At 37.1% G+C, this 27,531-nt stretch overlaps 1 protein-coding gene across 7 annotated transcripts in view; it reads right to left on the reverse strand.

Moving 5' to 3' along the window:
* LOC121419399 (transmembrane and coiled-coil domains protein 2-like) overlaps positions 1-27,531 on the reverse strand; it is an 87,403-nt gene that overhangs the window by 5,418 nt on the left and 54,454 nt on the right. For 6 of the 7 annotated variants that reach the window (XM_041613878.1, XM_041613863.1, XM_041613870.1 and 3 more), the window contains 7 exons: positions 25,938-26,151; positions 14,384-14,609; positions 9,080-9,245; positions 7,908-8,133; positions 6,357-6,401; positions 4,508-4,573; positions 188-267 (listed from right to left, as the gene is read on the reverse strand). In XM_041613878.1, the coding sequence (XP_041469812.1) occupies positions 188-267; positions 4,508-4,573; positions 6,357-6,401; positions 7,908-8,133; positions 9,080-9,245; positions 14,384-14,609; positions 25,938-26,151 (1,023 nt within the window). The remainder of the gene's footprint in view (positions 1-187; positions 268-4,507; positions 4,574-6,356; positions 6,402-7,907; positions 8,134-9,079; positions 9,246-14,383; positions 14,610-25,937; positions 26,152-27,531) is intronic. The other variant, XM_041613887.1, reaches the window with a different exon arrangement.

The raw sequence follows: 27,531 nt of genomic DNA on the forward strand, positions 1-27,531 counted from the left end.
GTGCCTGAGCAGGATTAGGGTGTCAGACTGTCAGATAAATATTTTGACTAAGATTTCATTACAAAGAACTTGCATGAACTCGTATAAGACTTGACCTTCAACAAACTTTATATTCGCCATCTTGTAGAGAAATAATTCTGGTCGCTCCTTATCAAACAAAACAAGGACTTTACTCTACACTACTTACTTATGCTATCAAGGTTATCTGCACTTCCAAATTTGTTCTTGAATTTACTGGCAAACTCCTTAGGTTTGGAGACCATTGCACTGCAATTAGGGGCAGAGAAAAAAGATAGATATCTTGAAAAGTTCTGTAATTATCAAATTCTATTTGTTCAAAGTTCATAGTCACACAAACTCACAAGCAAAAACTAGTGTCACTATGGTGGACAACGCAGAGAATTCCATCAATCAAAATTTCAGACTCGTTGAATGGCTCATTTCATCTTTCACCTCATGACATATTCTGTCCATTGTACTCATGAACATTCATTATTTGTATATTTTATGACACCGCGATAGATCCTTGTCATATGATGTCATTCATTCAGCCCATTTTACAATGACGTCATCATCCGTGCAATTTTTGATCCATACTTTGCACGCATGCACCGAGATCCCAGGCCAGCCCCAGGCACCACAAGTCTCAGAGCAAATAAGGCCTTGCGACAAACCATATTTTCATGTTGACATTCTTGTCAAAATGACACCCAGATCACATCCTGAAGGGGATGGCAGAACTTGAGCATGTTTTGCATCAAAATTCATAAATTTCATATGACATGGATCTGTCACATAAAGCAAATAATGAATGTTTTTCATTCGTGAATGGACAGAATACTTCATTCGGTGAAAGATAAAATGAATGATCCATCCAAGGATAATTTCACCCTATGAGATATTCTGTCCATTGCACTCATAAACATTTATTATTTGTAAAATATTTAAGAAAGTGCAAGATATCAGATGGAATTTATGCCAAAATTTAGTGAATTCCAAACATTGTAACTCTTACAAGACACAACAATGAAGGCAATGCTGGCGACCATGCACCATTCATCTTTATATGACACCTATACAGATTCTTGTCAATTGATTGGTTGTAGGATCATTCAGCCCATGTTGTCAGCATCCGTGCAATTTTAGATCTATTCATTGTGCAATATCGGATCCATACGATTTTGGCTAATTAATGCACCCACGCACAGAGACTTCAGGCATCAATGCTTTCATAAGGTAAGTTTTACAAGATCTAACGTTACATTAGGACAAACGTTAGGCCAAACGTATAGGCCTAATGTTAATCTTAGAGCTTACGTAGACTATTTTGGAGACTTAGACTTCTTATAGATTTGGTTCATAAAAGAAAGGCGAGACAAAAATTCAGTTAAAATTGAAAATAAAATCCTAAACAGAGAACAAAATATGGTAAATACCTAAAGAATTAAGGAAAATATAATTTAGAATGGAAGTGAAGATCCATGAGCATTGCTTAATGAAATGGATGAAATGTAAGACAACTGTGTAAACAGAGAGAATAAAAAAACAATCCTCATTGCTGGAGAATGAGATGCGAATATGATACTAAAAATAATTTTGAAAATATATTACAATATGAAAAAAATATTTATTACAAAATTTAAAAAAAATATTACAAAATGAAAAAAAAATATATAAGACAAAATAAAATATTACAAAATAATATGAAAATGGAGATGACTTGGATGAATGGAAGGAAAGCATGACCCATATCAATGTCAACCATAATGGCCCGAATTCACAAAGGTGGTTTTGAAAACCCACGGTTGAGTCCATGGTTTATGCGGATTTCCTGTATAAATTACGCTTAATTTACCGCGTATCGGGAGCATGTACAAAACATGTCCAATGCTGATGCGCGCTTTTGTCACAGTGCGCCAAATTGACGCCTGTTACCATGGTTAGATACGCTATTTTATTCATGAGTCCACGGTTTGAAGAGTGAACTCATGAATAAAAACAGTGGACTCCTGAATAAAATAGCGTTGATAACCACAGCAACAGGCGTCAAGTTGGCGCACGGTGACAAAAGCGCGCATCAGCATTGGACATTTTTCATACACGCGCGCAATACGCGCTAAATTAAGCGTAATTTATATAGGAAATCTGCATAAACCGTGGACTCAACCGTGGGTTTTTCAAAACCACCTTCGTGAATTCGGGCCTATAAGGTTCAACTACATGCATGAAGCAATGGAGTAGAATGTAAGTGCACTTAAAAAGCTTTGCTTTTTTTTAAGGCCCGGTCCCAGTGGCCAATGGACACTAAACCAATGTATTAAGGACACAGCAGCAAGCAAAATTTTGGGGTTGGCTCCATCCATTTTCATCTGCTCCAGAAATGAACAAAATTGACAAAAAATTTGTACAAAAAAACAGAAGAGAAAAGAACGAGGATATTAAATGGATGTTCATTGTAAGCCTAGCAAATGGCAGATGGAAGTGGATGATAGATTTGAATACTTTATGCTTACATCTGTTCTATTTCCATGTTACAAACGATGTACATTCATGTACCTTTCCTTTCCTATTAATAGTCTTTCTGTTTTTCTGCTGCAGTGGATGTGAGTTGCGAGGATGCACAGACGATGCAGTGTGTATATAACGGACGCTTAATGGATGGTGACGGACACGGAATGTTTCTTGTTTGTATATGTCGCATATATACATCGTACATGGCGGAAAGTTCATCGGATCCATTCTAAAAGTATTGTGCAGCTCAAAACATTTTGCACGGATGAAATCACGATAGACAGATGGTAGATGGATAGAGCACATGAAACATGTATTCAATGAGTATGAGACAGATGCGTAGCATTTTCACACTAACGGCAAGATTTAAAAAACATCATCTTTGTATCCGTAAATGGACTGGGACCAGGCCTTTACAGTTGTTGATGGATGGAGACATTGATTCAGCCTATACAAACTTCAAGATTTTGCAGCCTACCAAGCGTGCTGCGCATGCGAATGGGTACATTTGAAGTTAGTAGGAGTGTTAGATTTATAAGCAATATAGGAATTATAAAACCTTGACACGTAGCAAGATAACTGGTAAATGATGTTTGACTACAGAATAAAAAGGTTAGGGTGAGGTCAAGAAAGGGTGAGGTGAAAATGCCTAAGATGTTTTGAAAAGGGGAGGGGGATGCCATAAAATAAGATAGCAATATTTAAAATCTATCCTTGACCAAACAGATTCAATTCTAAACAAAAACTTGAATCACATTTTCATGGAGGGGGAGGGGGGGGGGGGGTTAATGGGTGAACAGAGGGGGGCTTCACCTTTGTTTACAAGGAAAAGCAAGTTGTATGATTCTCATATAGGTTAATGAAAGATGTTAGGAACCATTACAGAACAAAGGACATCAAGGATGGGTACGAAAGTTTGAAAGGGATATAGTGCAGGAAGGGGAAAGATGGAGAGATAGATTAAAAAGGGGGAAACAGATGGAGATTATGGATTGAGAGAATAGTGGGAGAACAAAATATAGAGGGTTTCTAAACAAGGATAGGTACCAAGATTAGTGAGGAAAGAGAAGACAAAGGAATTGGATAGGGGAAAGGAAGATGAAGAGGAAGAAAGAGAAGGAAGAGATAGAGGATGAGGAGGAAGGGAAAAAGAGGAGGAAGCAGAAGAGAATGGAGAGATAAGAGGAGCAATTAGAGGGTGGGAAGAGGAGGATAAAGAGGAACAGAGAGAAGAGGAAGAGAAAGGAGAATAGGAAGAGGAGGAAGAGGGAGAGAAAGGAGAGAGAGGAGGAGCAATTAGAGGGTGGAAAAAAGAGGATAATGAGGAAGAGCGATACGAGGAAGGGAAGAAGAGGAGGAAGCAGAAGAAAATGAGAGGAACAATTAGAGGAGGATGAGGAGGAAGGGAAGAAGACAAAGGAGAATAGGAAGAGAAAGATGAGAAGGAATAGAAGAAAGGAAAAAGAGGAAGGGAAGAAGAGGAGGAAGCAGAAGAGAATGGAGAGAGAGAAGAGGAACAATTAGAGGATGAGGAGGAATGGAAGAGAATGAGAATAGGAAGAGGAAGATGAGAAGGAATAGAAGAGGAGGAGGAAGGGAAGAAGAGGAGAGGCAGGGACTGAAAAGGCAAAGAGAGATGGGAGGGAAGATAAATACAAGAAACAGAAAATGCAGACACGAAAATAAATATAATACGAGGAAGAGGGTAGTAGAGAGGGAGCAGAAAGGGGGAGAGGTAAAATGAGGAAGAAAGCAGAAAACAGAAGTTGTTAACAGGAAAGGAGGAAGAAGATGATAAGATAGAAAAGGTGGAAGGATGATTTAAGGAGTTGAAAAGTTATTGGGAGAAGATGGAAGGGAAGAAGAGAAAAATAAAAGATACCAATGAAGATTGAGTTTAAGAGATGAGAATCAAAGGAAGGGGTATTCTGTAGCATATTATCAAGCACGCAGTGCATTGTGCATATAGCTAGGTATTGTATGTCATACAACGCACCTTGCTGCGGTGTGAGTGAGCTCCGATAGGCCCGACAAACCCTCGCCTATCTTATCTGCCACCCCACTGTTAGGTTCAAAGTTTGTAAGAAAATTGTAGACAAGAAACATAAAGAAATATATATCACAAGAAGACTGATAATATTTGGTAGAAAGCATCTTTAACATGCACCAATTGCATAAGCTTTGTGGCATTGTTGCCACGCTTGATAGCTGGGGATTCCATTGCTTTGAGTAAAATTCATGATTTAGTTTATCCCTAACTATACATATTCCTTAAACAACTTCCTATACCAAGGTGTAAATGAGATTATACTCTCTCAACTCAATATAGTTTCCACTTGCCTCACACGTTGCCTTTAATTTTTTTTCTATTGATATAGGCATTCTTTAAATTACATCTGATGAAACATATAGCTTATAATCTAGGCTGAGGCTGCAGTTATTGTCTTTGCTGTTATGCTGAACGCAAACGATACGTCTGATGTGGCAAAGACTTCGAATTGTGACTTCGAAGCAGCCACCGCCTGTGCACTCCTGTCTGCCTCATCAACATTCATGTTTATTTAAAATGGCGGATTTACCGGGACCTGTATTGCTGGATGCGTGCCAACAACTTGCGACATCTCCATCATAAAAGCCGTGATCATGAAGATAATCGCAACACAGAGGCATTGCCTGACAGATTGCGCTTTTTTGAATTCCTAGTGGTAAAGCAACAAATATATCCCTCCCCTCGTCAATAACGCAACCAACGGCAGATTCTTGAAGGTCTCTGAATTTTTCATCAGGAATGCGGAGTTTATCGGCAGCATAATCCAAACTATCTTGCAGAAGTCTCTCGCTTGTACTCATACTTGCCATTTTGGATGAAAAAAGTGACATCATGTCACGTGACTTATATATTAGAAATGCATTACCTTCTTCTTTCCAACGTATTTCTGATTGGTCTAATTTATTTCTTCTTCATACATACGCATGAATATTTTTCGTACAAAGAGCTGGCATCATTTCATTGTCGATAATAAAAAAAACTAACATCCAAAGCAAGACGGGAGTCACATCAGACGTATCGCTTGGGTTATGCATAACAGCAAAGACAATAACTGCAGCCTCCGCCTAGATCATGACAACTGTAAGAAACAACTTGTAATAAGCTTCAGTTATTACATTTATTTTGAAAAACATTCAAACACTGTTCAAAGGGATGTTTATGTTTTAATGGCAGGGTAACACACAAAAAAGAACCACCCCCCCCTCCCCCCCTCCCCCCCCAAAAAAAAACCCTTGGTTTGAAATTACTTTTATTTAGTTGGAAACTATCAAGATGGAAACGAGGCAAGTCAATGAACTATTGCTTTACCCATAATGCATTACAAATCCATCTTTAAGGAGAAAAAGACTCCAAAGGCATAAATAAGTTCGATATAAATGATTTGATGACATATTCTTGACTCATCCGTTGGCACCAAAACTAAGGTTAGGTCTATTTTGGAATAACACAATTTTTCATACTATGGTCCAACATGTAAAAAATTCATTGTTAGTTGATTTAGTATGACATCAACTGAAAACAATTTTCCAGATCCAGGAAAGAAGAAAATATACTTCATTTTTTTGAAAGTTTCCAATTAAATCATACTAATATCAAGGAAATATGGGAAATAGATGAACATTCATCGGATGTAAAGATGTGAAATATGAAATTTCATCAACTTTTGGGGAAGTTTTTTTTTTTTAATGACCCAAATAATCAAATAAAAGTTACTTGGCTTACAAATTGGAGATATTTATATAAGGAACAAAATATATGGACTAATAATTGAAAGATGTTCAGAGATGAGACTCACCCCGAGAACCCCGTTATTCCTTCTCGTATATTGTCCCGAACGCCCCTGGAAAAAGACAAAACCATAATTAATAATACAGCCAGTAAAAACATAAATGATGAAAATGATAAGTATGATGATGGTGGTGACAATTATGGTGATGATGAAGAAGATAAAGATGATGATGATGATGGTGGTGATTAATGATGACGAAGAAGAAGATAAAGAGGATGAAAAAGATGATGATGATGATGCATTGATGATGATGATAGTGATGATGATGATGGTGGCGGTGGTCGTGTTGATTATGTGATGATCATGATGATCATGATGATGGTAATGATGAAGAAGATAAAGATGATGACAATAATGCATTGATGATGATGGTGGCAATGGTGGTGGTCGTGTTGATTATGTTATAATGGTGATGATGATGAGGATAATGATGATGGTGATGATCATGATGGCAAAGTTGATGATGACCTACACCGAATCACAGATGAAAGAAACACATTGCTTTACGTTCAGAATAATAGCAGATATATGGGCCTACAAGGAGCTGCAGCCTCCGCCTACATTATTTGAAATTTGAAAGTTATGACAGAAATCTAATAATTACCTCCAAAATGGCCAAAGTTTAATGACCTTAAATGACCTCTGACTTTAGTTGTGTGACCTGAAACTCGCATGAGATGTTCAGTGATACTTGATTACTCTTGTGTCCATGTTTTATGAACTAGAGCCATACACTTTCAGAGTTATGATGGTTATTCTACAAATACCCCCAACATGGCCAAAGTCCATTGACCTTTGACCTTGGTCATGTGACCTGAAACTCGCACAGGATGTTCAGTGATACTTGATTACTCTTAAGTCAAAGTTTTATGAACTAGACCAATATACTTACAGGGTTATGATGGTAATTCAACAAATACCCCCAAGATGGCCAAAGTTCACTGACCTTTAATGACCTTTGACCTTGCTCATGTGACCTGAAACTCACACAGGACGTTCAGTGATACTTTATTACTCTTATATTCAAGTTTCATAAATCACATCTATAAACTTTTAAAGTTATGATGGTAATGCAATAGATACCCCCAACATGGCCAAAGTTCATTGACCTTTGACCTTGGTCATGTGACCTAAAATTCGCACAGGATGTTCAGTGATACTTGAGTACTCTTATGTCCAAGTTTCATGAATCAGAGTCTTGCTCTGCTATGCAGGCTAGACAAAAATGCTTCATCTAAAAAGGTGTTTTAGGCAAAACAAACTTTCGTTGCAAAATATGCAGATAGGGCGGTTAATGATAAAGGCGACAAACTGTACGAGTAGAGAAGAGCTGTGGTGTAGTGGTTCTGACTCTTGTAATCAGACAGTTGTGTGTTTGATTCATTAATTCAGACATTGCCACTCTCCACCCAGGTGCCAAATAAGTATCTGGTAGGACGTGAAAGGCCTATCTATTCTAGTTCTTGTCCCCTTCCCCCTCCCGTGGAATAATTTTCAATTTAGCTTACAGGTAAAGATAAGAATTTGAATAAAAATCACAGCAATGTCCAGACTTACTTTAGACCTTGATGCATTCCTTGGAGGACTTCTTTAGGTTTCCTTGGTCCCGATGCACCATAGTTCACCAAATCAAATAATCTTCTCTGATAATTCTCTAGCTTCTTTTGTAAGTTTGAAATATTTGTGTTTGATCGTGTGTTCTTTTTCTCAAAGACAGTCTTAATTCTGGAAATCTGCTGCTTATCTGCATGCTCCGCTAATGCCAGGTACTCTGTTACATTATCTTCAAGAAGATTGTAGATAAGAGGAAGGAAAAGAGGTTAAAGGAAAGCATACAGAGCCCATCTTAAAATAATACTTTTTAACATAGTTCAGGCTCTCTCTCATTAATTTCAATGGTTTTATTGGTTTGATTTGAATCTATTACAACACTTAGAATGGTGGCCAATGATTTACAATGGCACAACATCGCTCAATTCAATCTGCAGGACCTTAAAACCCCCTTTCTTCACACAAGAAAAGCAGCAATTCTTGTGTTATAGTTTTGCATTTATTCTGTTAACCCCTATATGGTCAATTAACATTCCTAGGTTACTATCTGACAGGTTCTGTTATACTTGACAGTTACCATAGCAACATTGCTTCTCATCCAATCAAAATCAAAGAAAGATGTGAGGTCTGACAACTAGTCGGACAAAAATATTGATGAAACGCTCCCCAGTTTGTGATAAGACTTGACATGTTCTCTTTCATTGTTTTGATTAGCTTTAATTGTACAACTACGCAAACTCTTGATACAGGACAATGATAAACAAACGGGACTATGAGAAAACACGGGACTATAAGAGTTTAAATAAAGAAAAACACAGGTGAGCCCCTGGTGATATTTTTATTATTACAATTTAAAAAACACAACAGGCAACTTTACTTTAGAATTTCTTATCAGGTTATCAACTGCAGAATCCCAACATTTTTTTAAATAACTTTTTCTTCATTAGCATTACATAGAGAATTTTCCTTCCTTTGTGACAGTCTTCAGCGAGAGCTGTAGTTCACGTTATCACTACTATCTTATGTTTTACTTTTTTGTTCAGCCTTTGTTAGTTCCCTTTTCTTTAATAGTGAGAAATATTCAAAGAGAGCTTTAGTTATAACTCATTTATCACTCACCACTGACTTTATATCACTTGCTTTTGACGTACTTTTCACTTTCAATACTTCTTACTTACCATCTTTAGCCTTTTGTTCAGCCTTGATAAGTTCTTTAGTCCTTTCTATCTTTGTTAGATAATGTTCAATGAGGGCCTTGGTTCTCTGTGGGTCTGGAGTAGAGCTACTATCCACCTCATCCATGTCAGATCCATAGTTAGGGGTCGTGCTCATCTGTGTTTCAAGCTAATAAAACAAATACAACATAAAAGCAGATATATTAGCCACACTGATCCATTATTCTACCCTAATGTAAATGAGTATTGCAAATGCTACAGAAATGTCAATATTCTAATATGTCAGAATTGTAAATAAAGAGGCTTGAATATGAGGAAATTATCATTTGTAAACAAAATTTTTTCGGCATTACTCCTATGTGTTTAAGATCGCATGCTCGATCTTTAATGAAAATCAAATGGAACCAGTGGGATTCGAATCTGTCATCTGCTGCTTGCCGGGCAGCGACACAACCACCAGGCTATTCTGGTTTACGGCTAAGTCACAATGAACTGGAATACAAATACCTTCGATCCTCTTCTTTCTGACTCATTAATATGCAAATGCCGTCCGCCAAGGACGATAGATAGTAAATAAAGAAGCTTTAATAGGAGGAAATTATAATTTGTAAACAAAAGCTTTATGAATAGATCAAATAAAGTGTGTGAACTCTCCAAATAGTGTAAACATATTGGGAGATTTTTATGATTTCCATCATCTACATGATCTGTGGTGTATCAAATTCAAAGTGCATTTAGAATATTGAAAGACGCTTCTGCAGAGACACGTTGGAAAAAGGTTGAATATGTGACTTGGATCATGATTCTATGACGTCATTGTTTCGCCAAACTTCTGCGTTAATGCCATATTGTGCACGGACATTGGTATTCTTCGCTTTGCTTCACACAGTAGCTGTACACATGTATTAAAAATTGATGTTGTGTAAAAAAAACCTGCGTTGAAGTTGACCTACACTTCCTGGGTCAATCTGCACCCTACAATGCCCACTGGCTAAGCTTGAAGTGAGGGACAAATGGCATTGGAGAGAGGGTCGACCAAACCCTGAATCTGCAGTTACTGTGATTTATGTTTGTGATTTGAATCATGTTTGTCATCATAGCTTGTAAGGTCACATAAATAAATGCATCCAAATTATGCAATGTCTGCATAGTGAGCCGAAAGAAAAGTCTACAAATCCAGGATTGTAAACCACCTTCACCAAATGGCACAGACCTCCTTCTGAATTTTTAATTGTTTTCTGCACTAGTTTCCCTTTTCTTCCTGTAATTAAATCACTTCAGACGAGAATAAAGCAAAATAACAACAAAGGTTTGGACTTTGACACCTGCTTAGAAATATTCTAGCATTACTCACTTGTTTTTAATGAAAATGATATATAGTCATGAATGCCTCCACAAACATTAATTGGAGTACTTCCTCATGCCTGAGTTATTGTAAATACTAAATACATTGCACTTAATTAGAAGACTGAATCATCAAATATTGTGCAAACAATGCTTCTTACATTAGGAAAAATACAGCTTATTCATCTTAAATACGTGGCTACATAAAATAATAATAAAAACTTCCTCATATGATTCTAGGAAGTTCATTGCTTTTATTTTTGCCTTTGAAATAAATATCATTTAATACAGAGGAAAATCTACTGTATGAATCTGTAGTTGTGTTGCACATGTAGGCACAGACTGGGAAATGCATCCATGTGTAATCCATTCGATTGTATGATATCTGTAATTTGTAGTATCAGGGAAATTCAGAGTTAAGATTCAATTCAATTAAAATGCTCTGAATTTCTCTTTACATCATCTACAGTCGTCCTCAAAATTATTCATACCCTTGTTGATATTTGTGATTTTTCATGTTTGTGATGAAATGAATGAATTTTATCAAGTTTCTCTATGATTTATGTGTGACCTACTAGTGAAAGAATAACAACAATGCACAATTCAAGAAATTTCTCTTTTCAGGGGTATTTTATTCATAGATATTCAAACAATGTCATGTTCAAAATTATTCATACCCTAGGTTTTCTGAGTCCAATGTCTTTCATTAATAGTCAATAGCATAGCCTTTGTTCTTTACGACTGCTTCTAGACGATTCCTGTAAGTGTCCACAAGCTTCCTGCACGTCTCCTGCGGGATGTTGGCCCATTCTTCCTTGGTGTAGGCCTCAAGCTGGGTCAGGTTGGTCGGGTTCCTAGCCATCACTCTGACTTTCAGGTCTCGCCACAAGTTCTCGATCGGATTCAGGTCATGACTCTGACTTGGCCATTCTAGGACGTTGACATCATGGTCCTTGAACCATTTCTTCAACAGCTTGGCGGTATGTTTTGGGTCATTGTCTTGTTGGTACTTCCAGTTGGGGCCAAGCTGGAGTTTTTCGGCAGATTCCTTCAAGTTCTCATCAAGGATCTGGATGTAATCCTCCTTTTTCATGATTCCTTTGACTCTAACGAGGTTCCCTGTGCCACTGGAAGAGAAACATCCCCATAGCATTATGTGCCCACCACCATGCTTGACGGTTGGCACAGTGTTCTTTGGATTGTATGCTTCCCTTTCTTCCTCCAGACGTATTCAACATCCATATGGCCAAATAACTCCAACTTCGTCTCATCAGACCACAGGATGGTTGACCAAAAGCTTGGATTTTGCTTCAGATGACCTCTAGCAAAGGCCAGTCGAGCCTTCAGGTGTTTCTTCCTGAGCAATGGTGTCTTCCGAGGCCTGCGTCCATGGAGACCTCCTTTGTGCAAGACTCGCTCGATGGTGGACCGGGACACCTTCGTCCCTGACCGGTCAAGCGTTTCAAGTAGGGCCTTGGTTGTGGTCCGGGGGTTGTTGTTGACCTCTCTGCAGATTTTCCTGGCAAGTTTAGGGGACACCTTGCACTTCTGCCACGCCCACTAAGGTTCTTCACAGTGTTGTACCTCTCGTGCTTCTTGATTACGCTCTGGACTGTTGCCACAGGGACGTCATACTGCTTTGAAATGGGCTTGTAACCTTTTCCCTCAATGTGGGCATTCACAAGACGTTGCCGTAGGTCCTCACTGAGCTCCTTCTTCTTGGCCATGATTATCAGAGACTGAGAATAACCAGAATGCTTTCCTCTATTTATACCCTTTTAGAAAGATGCTATTTTCCATCATTGTTTAATGGCTTGTTTAACAAAGAGGGTATTTAATTCATTGGAACATCTTGAAATAACTATAGAACAAAGAATAGCACATTCCCAGACAGTGAAAATAATGCGCATTGTCATAAAAGGACATTTTTGTTGAGGTATTGGCAAGGGTATGAATAATTCTGAACAAGTGCAAAAAATAACTTTCGACCCTATCTATTATTATGCTAATGAAGACTTGCCAGCTCATATGTCAAATCATGCATAGCAACAAGCAGACAAACGATACAAAGAAAGTTACATCACAATAGCTTTTACAAGTAAAGAATCTACCAAAGAATGTTTTTCTACAAGGGGTATGAATAATTTTGAGGACAACTGTATGCCTGCATGGTGTCAGAGTTACAAGTGTCAATAAAAAGCTGAGATATTAATCTTTCATCATCTGTTAAACTGAAATTGTAATAATCTATATTATTGTAGTAACAGACTTCTCAACCCCCTTTTTCTACCCACCGGAGTTTCATACTAGGGTGGGGGCAATTCAAACATTAAAAAAAAACTGTGGGGGCAGTGCCAAAGCTGATTATACATTAGACTTTAGACAAGGTCCCATTTCTGATAATGATGCATATGCATCATGAACCAAGCGACTATAATCACTCAAATCTGCGTGAACGAGCCATTTACGGGGTATTTAGGAACCTGGCTTGGATTTTGGAAGCATTGTGGTGTAGCGGTTCTGACTCTCGCCTTGTAATTAGAGAGTCATGTGTTCGAATCCCACCATGGCCTAGCGTCCTTGGGCAAGGCGTCAATCCACACTTTGCCATTCTCACCCACGTGATAATTGGGTAACGGTAGGAAACAACCGTCATTGTGGTTGGTTTAGCAAGTGTGCGCCTAACAGGCTGCTTGAAATGCGTTAAATCCAGAGACAGGGTAATAATAACTGTGAAGCACTTTGAGCAGTTGCAGATTGATAAAGCACTATAGAAATGCCAATTATTATTACTAATATTATTTTTTATATTGACTGTTGTTCCTGCCTTGAATCCACTAACTGAGAAGAAGCGGCCACTCAGTGAATGTTTCGTTTGCATTAATGAAACTTGTACCATATAAACTAAAAGTGTGGATTTGCACATGGGCATAGCAAGCAGTGAATGACAGGTTCTGAAAGGCCTTGATCTTTGAAATTTATTGATATTCTATCAATCGCATTTGGTATTTTATCGATGTTAATCTAACTTTCGCTTAATCTCTCACCATTGTATAATCGTACTATCTCTGTCTATTCTTTTGCTTTTAAATTGAACATTTCCAGCCTGCGAGCTGCCTGTTTGAGATTTTTTCAATAAACCAAACCGATACAATACAATGCAATCTTGCATTAATCCAGGTTTCCAAAGCTCCCCTCTTCAAATGCTTGTTTCAGCCACTACTTGAGTACTAAGAATAAATGCAAGTAACAAGGGCTTGTCAAAAGGCTAATACAACTTCAGTAGGAGTTCACTGTAATTGTCATATATGGTGATTTTACTACAGATGTTTATGGTGGTTGGGTTTGACCAGTACCTGCATTTCCAATTAGCAATCCATAAACAAGATAGGAGTTGCCATGACATGCTCATTGCTTTTGTGATCTTACCAGTAGAGGAAATCATCTCAAGAGCTTTTTAATCAGATCCAAATAAAGGACTTATCAATCAATGGAGTTCTACAATGCTCTGAGTTTACTAGTGGGTGCATTGTTCATGAACTACTAAATGTATATATGGGCTTAAACACAGATCACTTTACTAGTCAATTTTGTGACAGAATAAGGGTTTAACTTGCTCAAACTGTAAGACATGGGTTTAAGTATATGACCTATAGGCCTCCAACCTATAATAGGTTTCCATGTTTAGGTTTTTACCTTTGTTTAATGTGCATTACCAATATTCCCAATTGTCATTATTTTATTAGGGCTGAGATAACTGAGGGGACTTGGTAAAGGCATTCATTTTTCCATATCTTTGAAAGAAAAGAATATCATATTAATAATGAATTTAGTAGTACCTTCCAAGAGCATGATGGGTCTTATTGTGGTGGTGTGTTAACCACCCCCCTTCCCCATGAAGAGACCACCTTGCCCAAAACTACAATTACAAGCCATATGTTCAAGGATCATTTAATTTCTTACCTCTCTACCTAACGTCACTGACTCGCAATCATCCAGCGCACTCCTGCCCTCTTCGTCCTTCGTTCTCGATGCCGACAACCTCTTGGCAGAGGACTTGGCCTCCTCCCTGGTGCTACCGGAAACAGAGAAAGAAGGCATGGTGCTCTCGTTGTCGCTCCCGTCTGATTTGGTTCTGGATGCGGTGCCCTTCTTACTATCTGGCTTACCCTCTGGTTGCGGCTTCTTCCTGTACATGAGGAGAGAATTCACGATGGACATGGGAAGTGAGTTCTTGCGCTCCAGCTTGGACGGGCTGTAGCGGGGGAGAGAAGCCGTCCGGGGTAAAGAAGAGGAGGGCGAGGATGAGGGGGAGTCCCCAGTTGCCATGGTAGCAGGGACCGCATCCTCTGGCAGGTCGGTGATGACCATCATCTGATTTGTGTTAGTCATAGAGAGACATCGGAAGTATGTTGAGTATTTGAGAAGTAACTTGCAATGGCGTATTAAAGTACAGTCTGATCAAGCCTGGATCTTATCCTAATAAGTCTCAAAGTAGCGGATAGCATCATGATTCCTCATAGTATTTAATAGCTTTTCAAGCTCAGAAGCCTCAACTCTTCTTTCACTTCTTGATGCATCAAGCCAGCACTCCTAGAGGGAGAATCTGAATGAAATCCATATCATGGTCACAGGTTTGTAGAAAAAAATATCACAATGCCTTACACAATATTTCTCAGGGCATCAACTAACCCTAATCAAGCATCTTCTTCCAATCCAAGGCTTAATTTGCATCACATCGTTAAAGGACAGCTACATATACACATCCACTATGTCAATTAGTATCACAGTAATATAGTAGCCAACAATCCCTGTGGCACTGTCACTGCAGCCTATAATACAGACAGATGGAGAGCAAGCATTCAATATCAGCATCATTTCCACTATCTATGCTACATATTTTATGCTGCATTCACGCGTTTCCATGGCAATGAAATTTGAAAGGTTGCTATTCAAAGCAGTAATTACTGTAGGTATCTTTTCTCTTTCACACCACTGCTTTCTTTTATTGAAAACTTGGATTGTAAAAACATTCTGTTTAAAGGATAGGTTTTTTTTTTCTTTCTTTCAAGCAATGAAAAATTCTCAAGATTTGCAAATGAAGCGTGATGCAACAAATTTTCCACTGATGCAGAAGACAGATTCAGTCAGTATTATTCTTCTGGTTAGAATTGTCAACCAAATGCCTATGAATTTGATAGACATCTAAGACTTTGGACGGCTGTCGATAAGTGCTTCAAGTTTTCCTCCAGAATGAATTTCATAAACAACAGAACATCTTTGTTAAAAAAGGCTTGACAACCTTTTACTGCTGAAATAGTTCAGGTATGTAGAGCTCAAAGAACAGTTGTCTTCAAAGACAATCCTGATAATATACAAACAGATATATGTTACCAACTTACAGTAACACCAGTTTATCAGGTCTCAATATAGGTAAGTATGTCTTCAAAAAAATTGTTAAAATGTTTTTAAATAGTTTAATCCTTTCTGTGAAAAAAGCCGACCAAAACCTAAAACACAATTCTCAATATTCTAAGAATTACGGAAAACCTCTTTTCCCCATGTGTCACATGCCATAGGTCAAGTACAACACACCCCTTGGCACTTGTCTAGGATGTCACGGAAAAACACCGTCCAATGATCTATTTCACTTTGACTATGTGATTGCAGGGTTTCGTTGCAGAAAGAGTTGCATTTAAACTCAATTTAAAAAATCAAGCACAAGTCCTAAATACATGCATCTGGTTGGCTCAAAATCAAGTCACATTTGACAAATAGATACACAGCTTTCTCTCAGCCTATATCCTCAACTCCATAAAGATAATATGTACAATTAGCTATACAATCTATTTCAAAGCCAATGAATAAGAGGAAGCTCCACAAAACTCTGAAGGCGATCAATTAAGAAAATCAACGTCATCCAGCTTTCCATCAGGTTTACACACATTTCACACCTGTAGGGAACACCAGACATGCCCGTGACAATATCCAGAATTAAACTGATCTCTCATCAAAACAAGGAATGGAACTGGACTACAGACCAGAAAACCACACTAAAGAAACATGGGCATGAGTCCACGGACCCATGACTGCTTTGTTATCAGTGACTAATTTCCCCTAATTTGGATGTTACGCTGAAGAGTAGTTATCAACAAAAAAAAGAGAGAGAGAGAGAGAGAGAAGAGAATGAGCCTTTATTATGTGTTCTTCAACAAATGAAGCTGTATCACAAGAAAAATTGTGAACAATATACAAAAATATTGATCCTTAAATATTTTTGGATATACATGTTAGTCCTATCTCCATGAACATCGAGTGTACGACGACAACATACTCTTGTTTTATAGGTTGAAGCTAGACAGATAACAATATCTATTGTACAGCAAGATAAAGAATCCAGTGGACTGTAAACTTTGTTGTTAGATTTATCTTGGATCTGATGCATCCATAACAAAAGGGCCGTCTGCACCAGCCCGAGTTTTCAAATTAGCGCACTATTTCTGATCCGGCAAATTATCCCAATCTGAACAATCTCAAGATTGTTGGTAATGGATATGCAACTATTGGGCTAGTTCGCAGGATTCATCTCGATATTGCAATCCCAATTCAACTTGGGATTATTTGCAAAAAAGCGTGTTACTTTACAAATTATTCCGCTGATTCGCAGGTGCAGACGCACTCAGGATTAATTATTCACAGCATCAGACCATAATGCATCGATGCCTCGCTCAAGCAGGAATCGTTCTTCTTGCGATGGTGGAGACAGGGTTTCTTGAATCGAGATTAATCACGAAGAGGGCCGATCGGGCTAAAATCTCAAGATTGAGCAAACTCGCGCTGGTGCAGCACCGCCTATTAATTATGATTGTTTGTTTCTAGTCAATGTAGTTAACTGCACAGTGCTTGTAAAACAGTTGAGCTTGCTGTTACAGCATACCCAAAATGATGTATTTATTACAGGTAAACACAGCCTAGAAATTCTTTCCTGGTTTTAAAGATATTCAGGAAGCTTTTCTATTGTGACAGTAGCCTGTCTGTAGAGGTAACAACAGCACTATCTATAGGGGGTTTCAGACGGCCTCAGAGTTTGTCCGTTCCAGTTATTTTCTGATAGGGAAATTTGCCCTGATCTACCCCAGTAAGAAAATACCAGATAATTTTGGCAGTGTGAAAGCAAATTACGTGTAAAATTCACAAAAGGAAATAATTTGTAGGCACTTGTCGAAATTCCGATAACTTTCGCTGGGATTTTTTCCTAGGTCGCAGGTATTTTGGCAGTGTGTGGGTGGCTGCTGAGATTGGAATTTTGAATCTCGTGCCTTGCATGCTTATCAAACCATACTGTGCATGCTCGTAACCTCGAAACCCCATAGTATGTGTTTCAGGAGAGTGAATACAGAACAACTATTGGGCATTTTTCAGCCTGAAAAAATTCTCGCAATTAAATGGGAATTTGTGTAATCGAGGCGGTTTGAAATCACCTAATATCTGAGGAAACACTATCTTGGCATGCATGGTGGTAGAAGAAATACACAGTAAATCATGCCTTTTTGGTTCAAATCTCCCCCCCCCTTGCATGTGAGAAATTTTTGAGATGTGACTTATTGCTTTGAATTTTTTTACATGTGCACTAAATGGTCATAGTAATGCCTCTCCAGTCAAATGTATTGCTGTACACATGCGTGACCAAATTTTTTCCAAACACTCCCTTAAAGAGTTTTTCTATGAGTGCAAAATAACCCCCTACACATTTACACATTTTGACCCCTAAACAAGATTTCGCCAGAATATGACCCCTTAACATGTTTTGTCTCAGGCCCGAGCACTTTTCAGAAACGAGGAAAAAGCCCAGGGATAAAAGCTTGGGGGAAAGAACATACCCTTAACACATTTCGCTAGTCTTAAAAAAGAAAAGCTTTGGGAAAAAATACGTTTGACCCTGCAATCTTTCAAAACCACCCTTTTTTGAAAAAATCAGTGTTTTTGATACCTGTAATAAGTGCATGCACGGACTGTCCAATACTGAAAAAAAAAACACCCCTTTAAACACATTTTTTTGGTCACGCATGTGTACAGAAATATATTTGACTGGCCCCCCCTGGGGCAAAGATCCCCCACGGAGTCATTTTTTGGTATCTAAGCTGCCAGTATTCATGTCTGCAAAGTATGTCTCATGACATATATTCATGTATTAGTCACCTCAGGCAAAGCCAAGTACTGCTTGAGGGCAGCAGACACCTTACTCCACTCATCGATTTATCATTCTTATTACACTCAACTAAAACACAATGTCACATCGTTCTGTGCAAGCCTTACATGTGACTGCAAGTCCAACTATTTTTGCTATCTGCAGGTCTCCTGCTCTTGACTTGAATCTTAGCACGTATCTTACGCGCAGTTGCTCGCAGAAGCGCAAGTCGAATTCGCACACAGAAATATGCTCAAAACTTTGTTGCGTGTGAGTTGCAGGTGATTGCCCACAAGGCTGGCACAGAAAGGTGCGACAGGGCATTTAAATGGCACTATCCCATTGGCTTTAATATGAAGGAACCACCTGTGTAACATGGAGGCAATGCTCTTCAGTTAATGAACCACTAAAATTATATTTGATGGGGAACTATTCAATCAAGACTGATCTGCCTTATCACAATACTCTTGGACTTTAGAATTTCCATGCAACTCCACCCTTCATGTGTGTAAACTATGTTTTGAAATTATTAAAATGTAATCATTGAATAGGGAGTTATTATGAAAATTGGTTTTACCTATTGATGGAATTTGATAACTTTTATGCAAATCAAACTGATTTTAATTGAAGGTGTTAAAAGAACAATTTTCTGATTTATTCATTCACATTTTACTCCTAACTCTTAATTTCTTTTATTTCTTCCTTCAACTAACAAGATAGCAATATAGAGAAAAAATTTGCCAATACTTGATTCTGCTCAAGTATAAAAAAAAAACTAGAACTATCACTGAAGGTGATTAATACCCCTGCCGTGTGCTGTTACCATGGCAACAGTTTCTAACACATTTAGGTCCATGTTAGTACTACCCGAAGACAAATGTGTGAGCTAAATATCATGAGAATTGGTTAAAAACAGATGAAGTAGTTCAAAATGCAAGATTTTTGTCTATTTTTTTTAATACATTTTCATAAGAATTGGTTAAAAACTGAGGAAGTAGTTCGATGCCCAAAATTTGCAATGGAACAACTGACTGCCCGACCGTACACTGATTCACATATACCTCCTTCATTTGGCGGGATAGGCCTATAATTACTAAGATTCTAGAGTTGACATTCCCTTTTTCAGATTTATTGAAGCTGATGAATTATGGAATATCATATATATAACACTTGGGGGAACACCATTCTAAATAGGCATTCAGGAATCTAAGGTAAAAAAAATAGCAAACTGATTTTGCCAAATATTTCCCTAATTATGTTAGGCCCTACAATTTAAGAGATTCAATATTTTTCATATACATTTTTCTACAAAACAAGAATGTATTTAATTTAAATCTTGATATACAATCAAATACATGTTTATTTTGTGATATGAAAATGATAATTGATATCATTTGTATATATTCTACATGTTAACCTTGACCCTTTCAGACTAAATCTGTTGATTTATATACCAATGAATAATAATAATAAAAATACATAATAAATGCTAGTCATTCTACAATGTATCTTCTATTGGTTCATGATTAACTATTTAATTGCGGATTGGTGATACCAAATAATGATCAATAGAAACTGGTATCAAGTGAACTTTGGATTAATATCTTAATAGCGCAAAGAACAATTTCCAATTATGCACTGCAAACAACACCCCTTGAGATAAGAAATTGGAATGATTGTATTGCTTCATTTGTTGAGATGAATTTGTCAGATCTTTAAAGGTATTTAACTGGTGTCATTGTGGCACTAAAATATAAAGGTACAAAGAAACCCCTACTCTATAATAATCATATTTTATATGCAAAATTAAAACTTGACCAGGTAAACATTACAAGAATTGATCTCAACCGAATCCTCAAAATAAATGTAAAACTGATTCTGAATGAATTTGAACGAGGCCCTAGAGTAGCGTATCCACAAAAATTGGCATAAATTGTTATTTTTAAACCACAAATGTTTGTAATCGTCACTTAACTCCCTTTTCCAATCTAAATTCCTCTTGAAAGAAAACAAATTAAAACTGAAATCTTATTAGAGCCAAAAAGGTGGTTTTGAAAACCATCAGTTGAACCAATGGTTTTTGCAGATTTCCTTCATTAATTTTGCTTCTTTACCATGTATATTAAAAACATATCCAATGCTGATGTGCACTTTTGCCACAGCACGCCAAATTTGTCGCCTGTTGCCATGGTTATAGAGCCAAGTCCACCCGAAAGTTGTGAAATTTTCAAGTTTCGCTTCTATTTCACAAAATATGCACATCCTGGTCGGTATGCAAATGAGGGGGAACTGATGACATCACTCCCTTACTATTTCTTTTGTATTTTATATGAAATATGAAAAAAATTATAATTTTCTCCTCATTGTCATGTGAAACAAGGTTTTAATTCTCCCTAAACATGCAGAATGGTTCAGTCAAATTGGTCCTAATTGACAAATCTGTAAAAATTGAAATATTGTCTAATTCAGACAACAAAACCAAAGAAATAAAGAGTGAGGGACATCATAAAGTCTCTCATTTGCATGTGATTAAATTGTGCACATAAATATTTTGTGGAAAGAAGTAATAATTCAAAATGTCATAACTTATTTTACATCCCATTTTGACGAAATTTTCAGCATTATGCATATCTGAATTTTCTTTATTGATTGAAATCAACATTTTCCTGAGGTGGACTTGACCTTTAAGTATGCTATTTTATATGAGTCCACTCTAAAAATAGTGCATTGACTTGTGAACAAAATGGCGTACTTAACCATGTAACAGGTGTAAATTTGGTGCACCTGGGCAAAAGCGCATATTCAAAACCACCTTTGCGAATTCGGGCCTATAAGTCTATGAAAAAATGGATTTAAAACTAATGCTTGACACACGCGCTACCACAGCTTCTTACAAACCCACCCTAAACAAGTTTCAAGTATTTTTGCATGCATTTCTAACAATATTACAATTAAAACATGTTTGTTCGGTCATGTGTGTGTGTGTGTGTGTGTGTGTGTACAGCAATATAGTTGTCCCCCCCCCTCCTCTTCCCGGCAGCTCCCTTAGAAATCCACACACATGTATCCTGTACATAAACAGTACTACCATATTGCAATCTTATACTTTCACATTATATTATTCAGACCCAGAGTTACATTAACAAGAAAGTGAAAGCTTTGGCAAAAAGGAAGCATGAATGATACATTGATATACATGTAGTACTTGAATTGTGAGACGTGATAGTCATACATGTGGCTGTGCACATTTGTTCACTTTGAATTGAGTCACAAGACACAGCATACATTTGTAGCCACAAAACAATGAAAGAATCCATTCACAGAGCGATCACACATGGATTTCTAATGCAGCTATTAAATTCTTTTCTTTTTAGCATGGAAGAATTACCATCACATTCGCAACAAATGTATAAAGAATTGGCCATCTTAGTGGGGGGGGGAATGAGAAAGAAATACTATCTACTGACATGAGAAACATGAGAATCAATATATATAATGGTCCGTTCACTGATTTTGAATGGACCACAAAAGCAACCACAAATATGGTTATTTTGTTTGAGGTAAGCCAACAAGGTTCTTATGAATGAAAAGACTGGTTTCTTTCTTTTCATATAAAATCCGGATGACGTACACTTATCAATACACATACAGTGTGCCTACAATGAATGCTACGTACAGGCAATCTAAGTTAGCAGGATTTGAAAATTACCAAATCATATTGTATTCAAATTCATAATCGTAAACTGGCAAACGTTTTCTAAAACTGGCTTAAATTTTATGAGAAATGGTCCATTGAACACATAATGAGCCTTTTTTCAGCACTAACACGTCAAAAACCTCTTGATCATCCAAGTTTTGTAATAAATAGTGTAGTCAGGTTCAGCTAACACCAGTTATCTATTCAAGTGGTGCAAACTGCAAAGTATATTTCCAGTTCAGCCACTGGCATACATGTATGCAAGAATATCTATTCATCGGGGGGGGGGAATAGATGATTAGGAGTCAATGTTACTCCATGGGTAGCATAATACAAAAAGACTTGCGTTGCGGAAGTCATGCAAAGGATGATGGGAACCGTGTGTTAGGAAGTGAGTTGTCGCTAGGCGCAAGAATTTGTATACAATATATACGGGCAAGAGCGAATCAGGCAGATACATCATTGACATATTATTAGCCCTTTTTTCTCGGTTTCCAAAATATTACCACCCTAATTCAAATGATGAATTTACTACTAATGCCTTTAAATACAGTATCATCAATTCGACTGTAGAGGACAATGATTTCTTCCAAGGATATTGATAACCTTGTTTGACTCCTTTGGTTAAAACATATCAGTAATCTTCCTCCCCAAGGGTAGGCCCACATTACAAAAATATAGCATGCTTAGTCTTAATCCAAATAATATCTCATTACATTCACCTTGACAATGACCCATCCAGGAAAAAAAAATACTTTGCAGGTAGATTGAAAGGGAATGATCAAACACAAATAAGCACCCCCCCCCCTAAACAAAAATCATGAATATGTTTCCTTTTTACAACAATAATACTCTATCACACTAAATTATTAAATATTGTGCATGTATGCGATATAAAAGAACCCCCTAAAAAACCATCTTTTTATATTCACTGTAATAAAAACAAAGTGCTTGCCCAACAAGAAATTCTATCACGCAAAAATAACTTAGTATTCGCATTTACAATTAAGGTCATAAACACTCCAAAAGGTGAGCCCACCAACTGCACTCAGAATGTTTCCATGGCGATATCCAATTAACTCACCGCAATCTACAATAATTGACAATAAGTAACAAGACAGCTAAAAATACAACACTGGATAAGCAGCATTATATCAAAAGTCAAGCATATCAAAATAATCACAAAATAAAGACATTCAGGTTTAATAAAAAAAACAAATAAGAAATACAGAGTGAAAAATATTTTCCAATGTTTATGAATCTCTCTGTCAAGTGAATATGATAAGTGAAGAAAAAGAACTAAATACAATTATTTTGATCCAAAAGCACAAAATATTCCAAACACTTCACGACGAAATCCTATTTGCCGTTTGGAAAAAACAGAAAGGATGATGCCCACTACTCTTGTAAGATAGTTGATCTGCCAGATCTTCAATGCATTTACAGAACATTTGATTGAATGAGGCTCCATGCACAATTTAGAAGGTGCAAATCCATGGAAACATATCCTTCAAAATGAAAACAACACAGCAGAGAAAACTCCCTATCACATTTGACTCAATCCAATTTGTTTCTGTCAACAAAACCACACTTCCTTTTAGTACCGATACAATGAGCACTTTGAATGGTACGTCATAAATTACATGGACAATTAGCAAGAGTAAAGTAGAGATCATGCTGTTCCGTGGTAGACATATTAACGAACTGTTGACTCAAATCCCAAAATCAAGTCCTCAAGTATTGAAACAAACAGACGGAATGTACTTGACTGAAAAAAGGTGGCAATTAGCCTCAATGTCAGGCTTATCAGAATAATTTAGGCTGGCTCAAACAGGATGCATTGTCAGTCATGTGACTACGTTATAACGCTACCACACAAATGGGCGCATATACACAATCTAAGGTATTCTGAGAACTATTATGTATAGGGCTATATATATATATAAATAGATTTTTAACATTTCTATGACATTGTCTTAAAAAGTGAAACTGGAAAAACAACCTGATCACATTACATCACATGATGCCGGAAGTAGAATTGGAAACAAAATTCAGTTGCAGCAGACTCTCAGGTTGTTATAAATGCCTTACATGTCCGTATATACAGCAATTATATTAGCAGTTTTGCTTTGGCAAGGTGAAAGCATAGATCCTTGATGAAAGTAAGTTGATAGATTTCAACACCTTTGATCTGTGTTTGACAGTGGTAGTTGTAAGGGACACATGCCCTGTATGCGCCTTCCATTGGGGAGCAAAAAAAAAAAGAATCAAACCTTGGTCATAAAATGTTGTATGAGGAGAAAAATTAGTCAAACAGAATGGTGAAGTTTGAAATAAATCAGAGAGCAATATTGGCAATTGCGATCCCGAAGACTGTAAATTTCAAATTAGCAAACCAATTGCTAGGGTGAACTTCCAAATTGCGAAATTCCTTCCGACCTTCACATAAAAATCTTGTGAAAATACATGTAATTTTCAAACAGTACTACTAACTTGTGAGTATTTATCTTCTGGTACACTCCTACCGCATTTACACACTGCCCCGACTCCAGTGCAGACCTGAGAGCCGGTGCAGACTCGCCTCGCGGATTATCCTGTGTCACGTTTTCAAGCTGCCACAGCTCGCAGTGCAAAAACAAAGATTAGAGGATAAAATTTATGTCATGAAACGCGCACTAATTGCTGCGGAAGACTTGACTTTTTGTTTACATGGAGAAAAATTGCTGTGTCTGCACTGGCTCGGGGGTCTGACCCTACTATTTTGGCGGAGCAAAATTGCCATGTCTGACCCGCGAGTCGTGGTAAGTTAATCGCATTTATACACATAAAAAAAGGCGAGTCTGCACTGGCTCTTGGATCTGCACCGCGAGCCGGTGCAACGTGTGAACACGGTAAACAAGTAATTTATTTCACAAAATACTTGTGGCCTGTAACACACACGTCAGCGATCAATCTTGGGGCTGATTAGTATAACTGATTGCATTGAATATTGTGTATGACCAATCAGGCTCATCGTCAATTGCTATGCTTAATGTAACAGGCTCATGTTTAAAGGGATGGTCCAGGCTGGAGATAATAGTGTAAAATTCACAGAGCAAAATGCTGAAAATTTGATCGAAAATTGGATGACAAATAACAAAGTTACTGAATTTCAAAATTTGCATTATTCCAGTTATACATTTCTAGGCATGTCTTCATGAATATGTGGGCTGATGATGTCATACCCCCACTTGTTCTTTTGTTGAGGTTTATTCAAAAATTTTCTACCAAGAACTAAAACGATAGGATTGACAACTGATTAAGTGCATTAATTATTTATTACTGCAACTTATTTCATCATACTGGAAACATCTCATTTACACATGTATGAACAAATGAAAAAAATATGATTTCAGGAATAACATAAAAAAAAGTGGGGATATGACATCATCAGCCCACCTAATGAATATTCATGACGATGTGCATATAACTGTTTTCACAAAATATTGATAAACTTTAAAATTCAATAACTTCGTTATTTGTTATCCAATTTTGATGAAATTTTCAGCATTTTCTCTGAGAATTTTACTTTATTTATTTATTAAATATTTATAGCCCGGACGATCCCTTTAACCTCATCATAATATACTTACATAGTAGTAGGCCTAGTTTTAATTTGTTGAAGAACTCGATTGAATGCACTGGGTCTCTCTGGGAGATCATGTAGATTACCCGCGTATGACACCGGATGGAGGTCATTGGCTGAGGATGAAAGCTGTTGCGACCCTTGACTGTCGCCCCCAGTGGGTGACACATCTGGATGGCCTGAATCAATCTCCCGTTTACGGTGAAATAATCCCTTGAAACCTGCAAGGGAAACAAAATGAAGTAAAGGGATGATTATATATTTCAACAGCACAATATGTTCTAATTTATTCACAAAAAATAAAGAATTATAGAATTCCATATATGTCATTAATGTGGTGTTGTTTGTGAAAAAAAATCAGGTTAGATGTGCCCCTTCAATAAAAGCATGGAGGAAAAAGATGTATACATATAATTCATCACCATCATCATACTATAACCATATAACGATACAATATAAAGATGTGGTCAGATATGTCAATTTCGAAAGAAAAAAAAATAAAATGCCATATTACACTATAGATATTTAATCAGAGTAAACCATTTTATCAAGTGAGGATAAATACATATTTGCATCTCGTATAAGATTAATATCAATGTTTACCGTCAATCCATTTTCATAAATCTTGGAGATATCTTAGGAGCACCTTTTTTTTAGGGGGCGGTGGTAAATTAGGAGAAACTCTCCTTCAAATTATCATACAAAGAAAGTTCAAATGGTAAATGCTATATTTAGAATTCATAAAACGAAATATATATATATGCTGGTAGATTTAAATGAATCTAAACAAAATATTTCAATGACACTTTAATAATTTCTTAATTCACACATGCATAATACTCATACATACTTGTAACAACTATGAAGTTTAAATGAATAGATCATGGACCATATATTGGCTCTCAATCTCAAAAATTGTTGACAACCTTCTCAAAAAGGGTGATTATTTTCAACAGTAGGGCAAAGAGATGTTAGAACAAACAGTGTAGTCCCAAATGTAAACATTGGGGTCAGACACTAAATCCTGAACATAGCATTGAATGACTCATTGTAGATTTTTTTTGGTGACATTTCAATGTGACGGTCGAATGTTCTCACATGGTAAGGACTAATACAAGTATTAAGGACCTAATACTCATTTTCCTCTCAGAATTATTGTAGACAATATTTCATTATGATTTTTTTTTATGAAAACCTGGTCATTTTGCATTGAAATGTTCTCCAACAAGCCACATTCTTTTTCCCTTTTGTAATCCCCATTCTCCTTTCCTTCCTCTTCCTTTATGTCAGCCTTCTCGCCTTTGTTTCTTAAACTGCATTATTCATGTTCCATTGTCACGTTGATTTAATACAAGCTGATAAGATAGGTGAAAAATATTTGTGAAAGATTGATGAAATCTGTCAAACAGTTATGGAATTCTGAACTTTTTATTCTGTGACTTTACAGCAAAGCAGCTCCGCCATCTGATATAAATTCCCCCAAATGCAATTTTTCTCAAAAATTTGAAAGTGATTTTATCTGTACGTTTGAAATATCAGAATTTCATTCTCCTTCTACAAGGAACACATTTGTATTAATCATATTCCATTCCAAAATTGGA

The sequence above is a fragment of the Lytechinus variegatus genome, chromosome 1, assembly GCF_018143015.1.
Source record: "Lytechinus variegatus isolate NC3 chromosome 1, Lvar_3.0, whole genome shotgun sequence".
Classification (NCBI taxonomy): Eukaryota; Metazoa; Echinodermata; class Echinoidea; order Temnopleuroida; family Toxopneustidae; genus Lytechinus; species Lytechinus variegatus.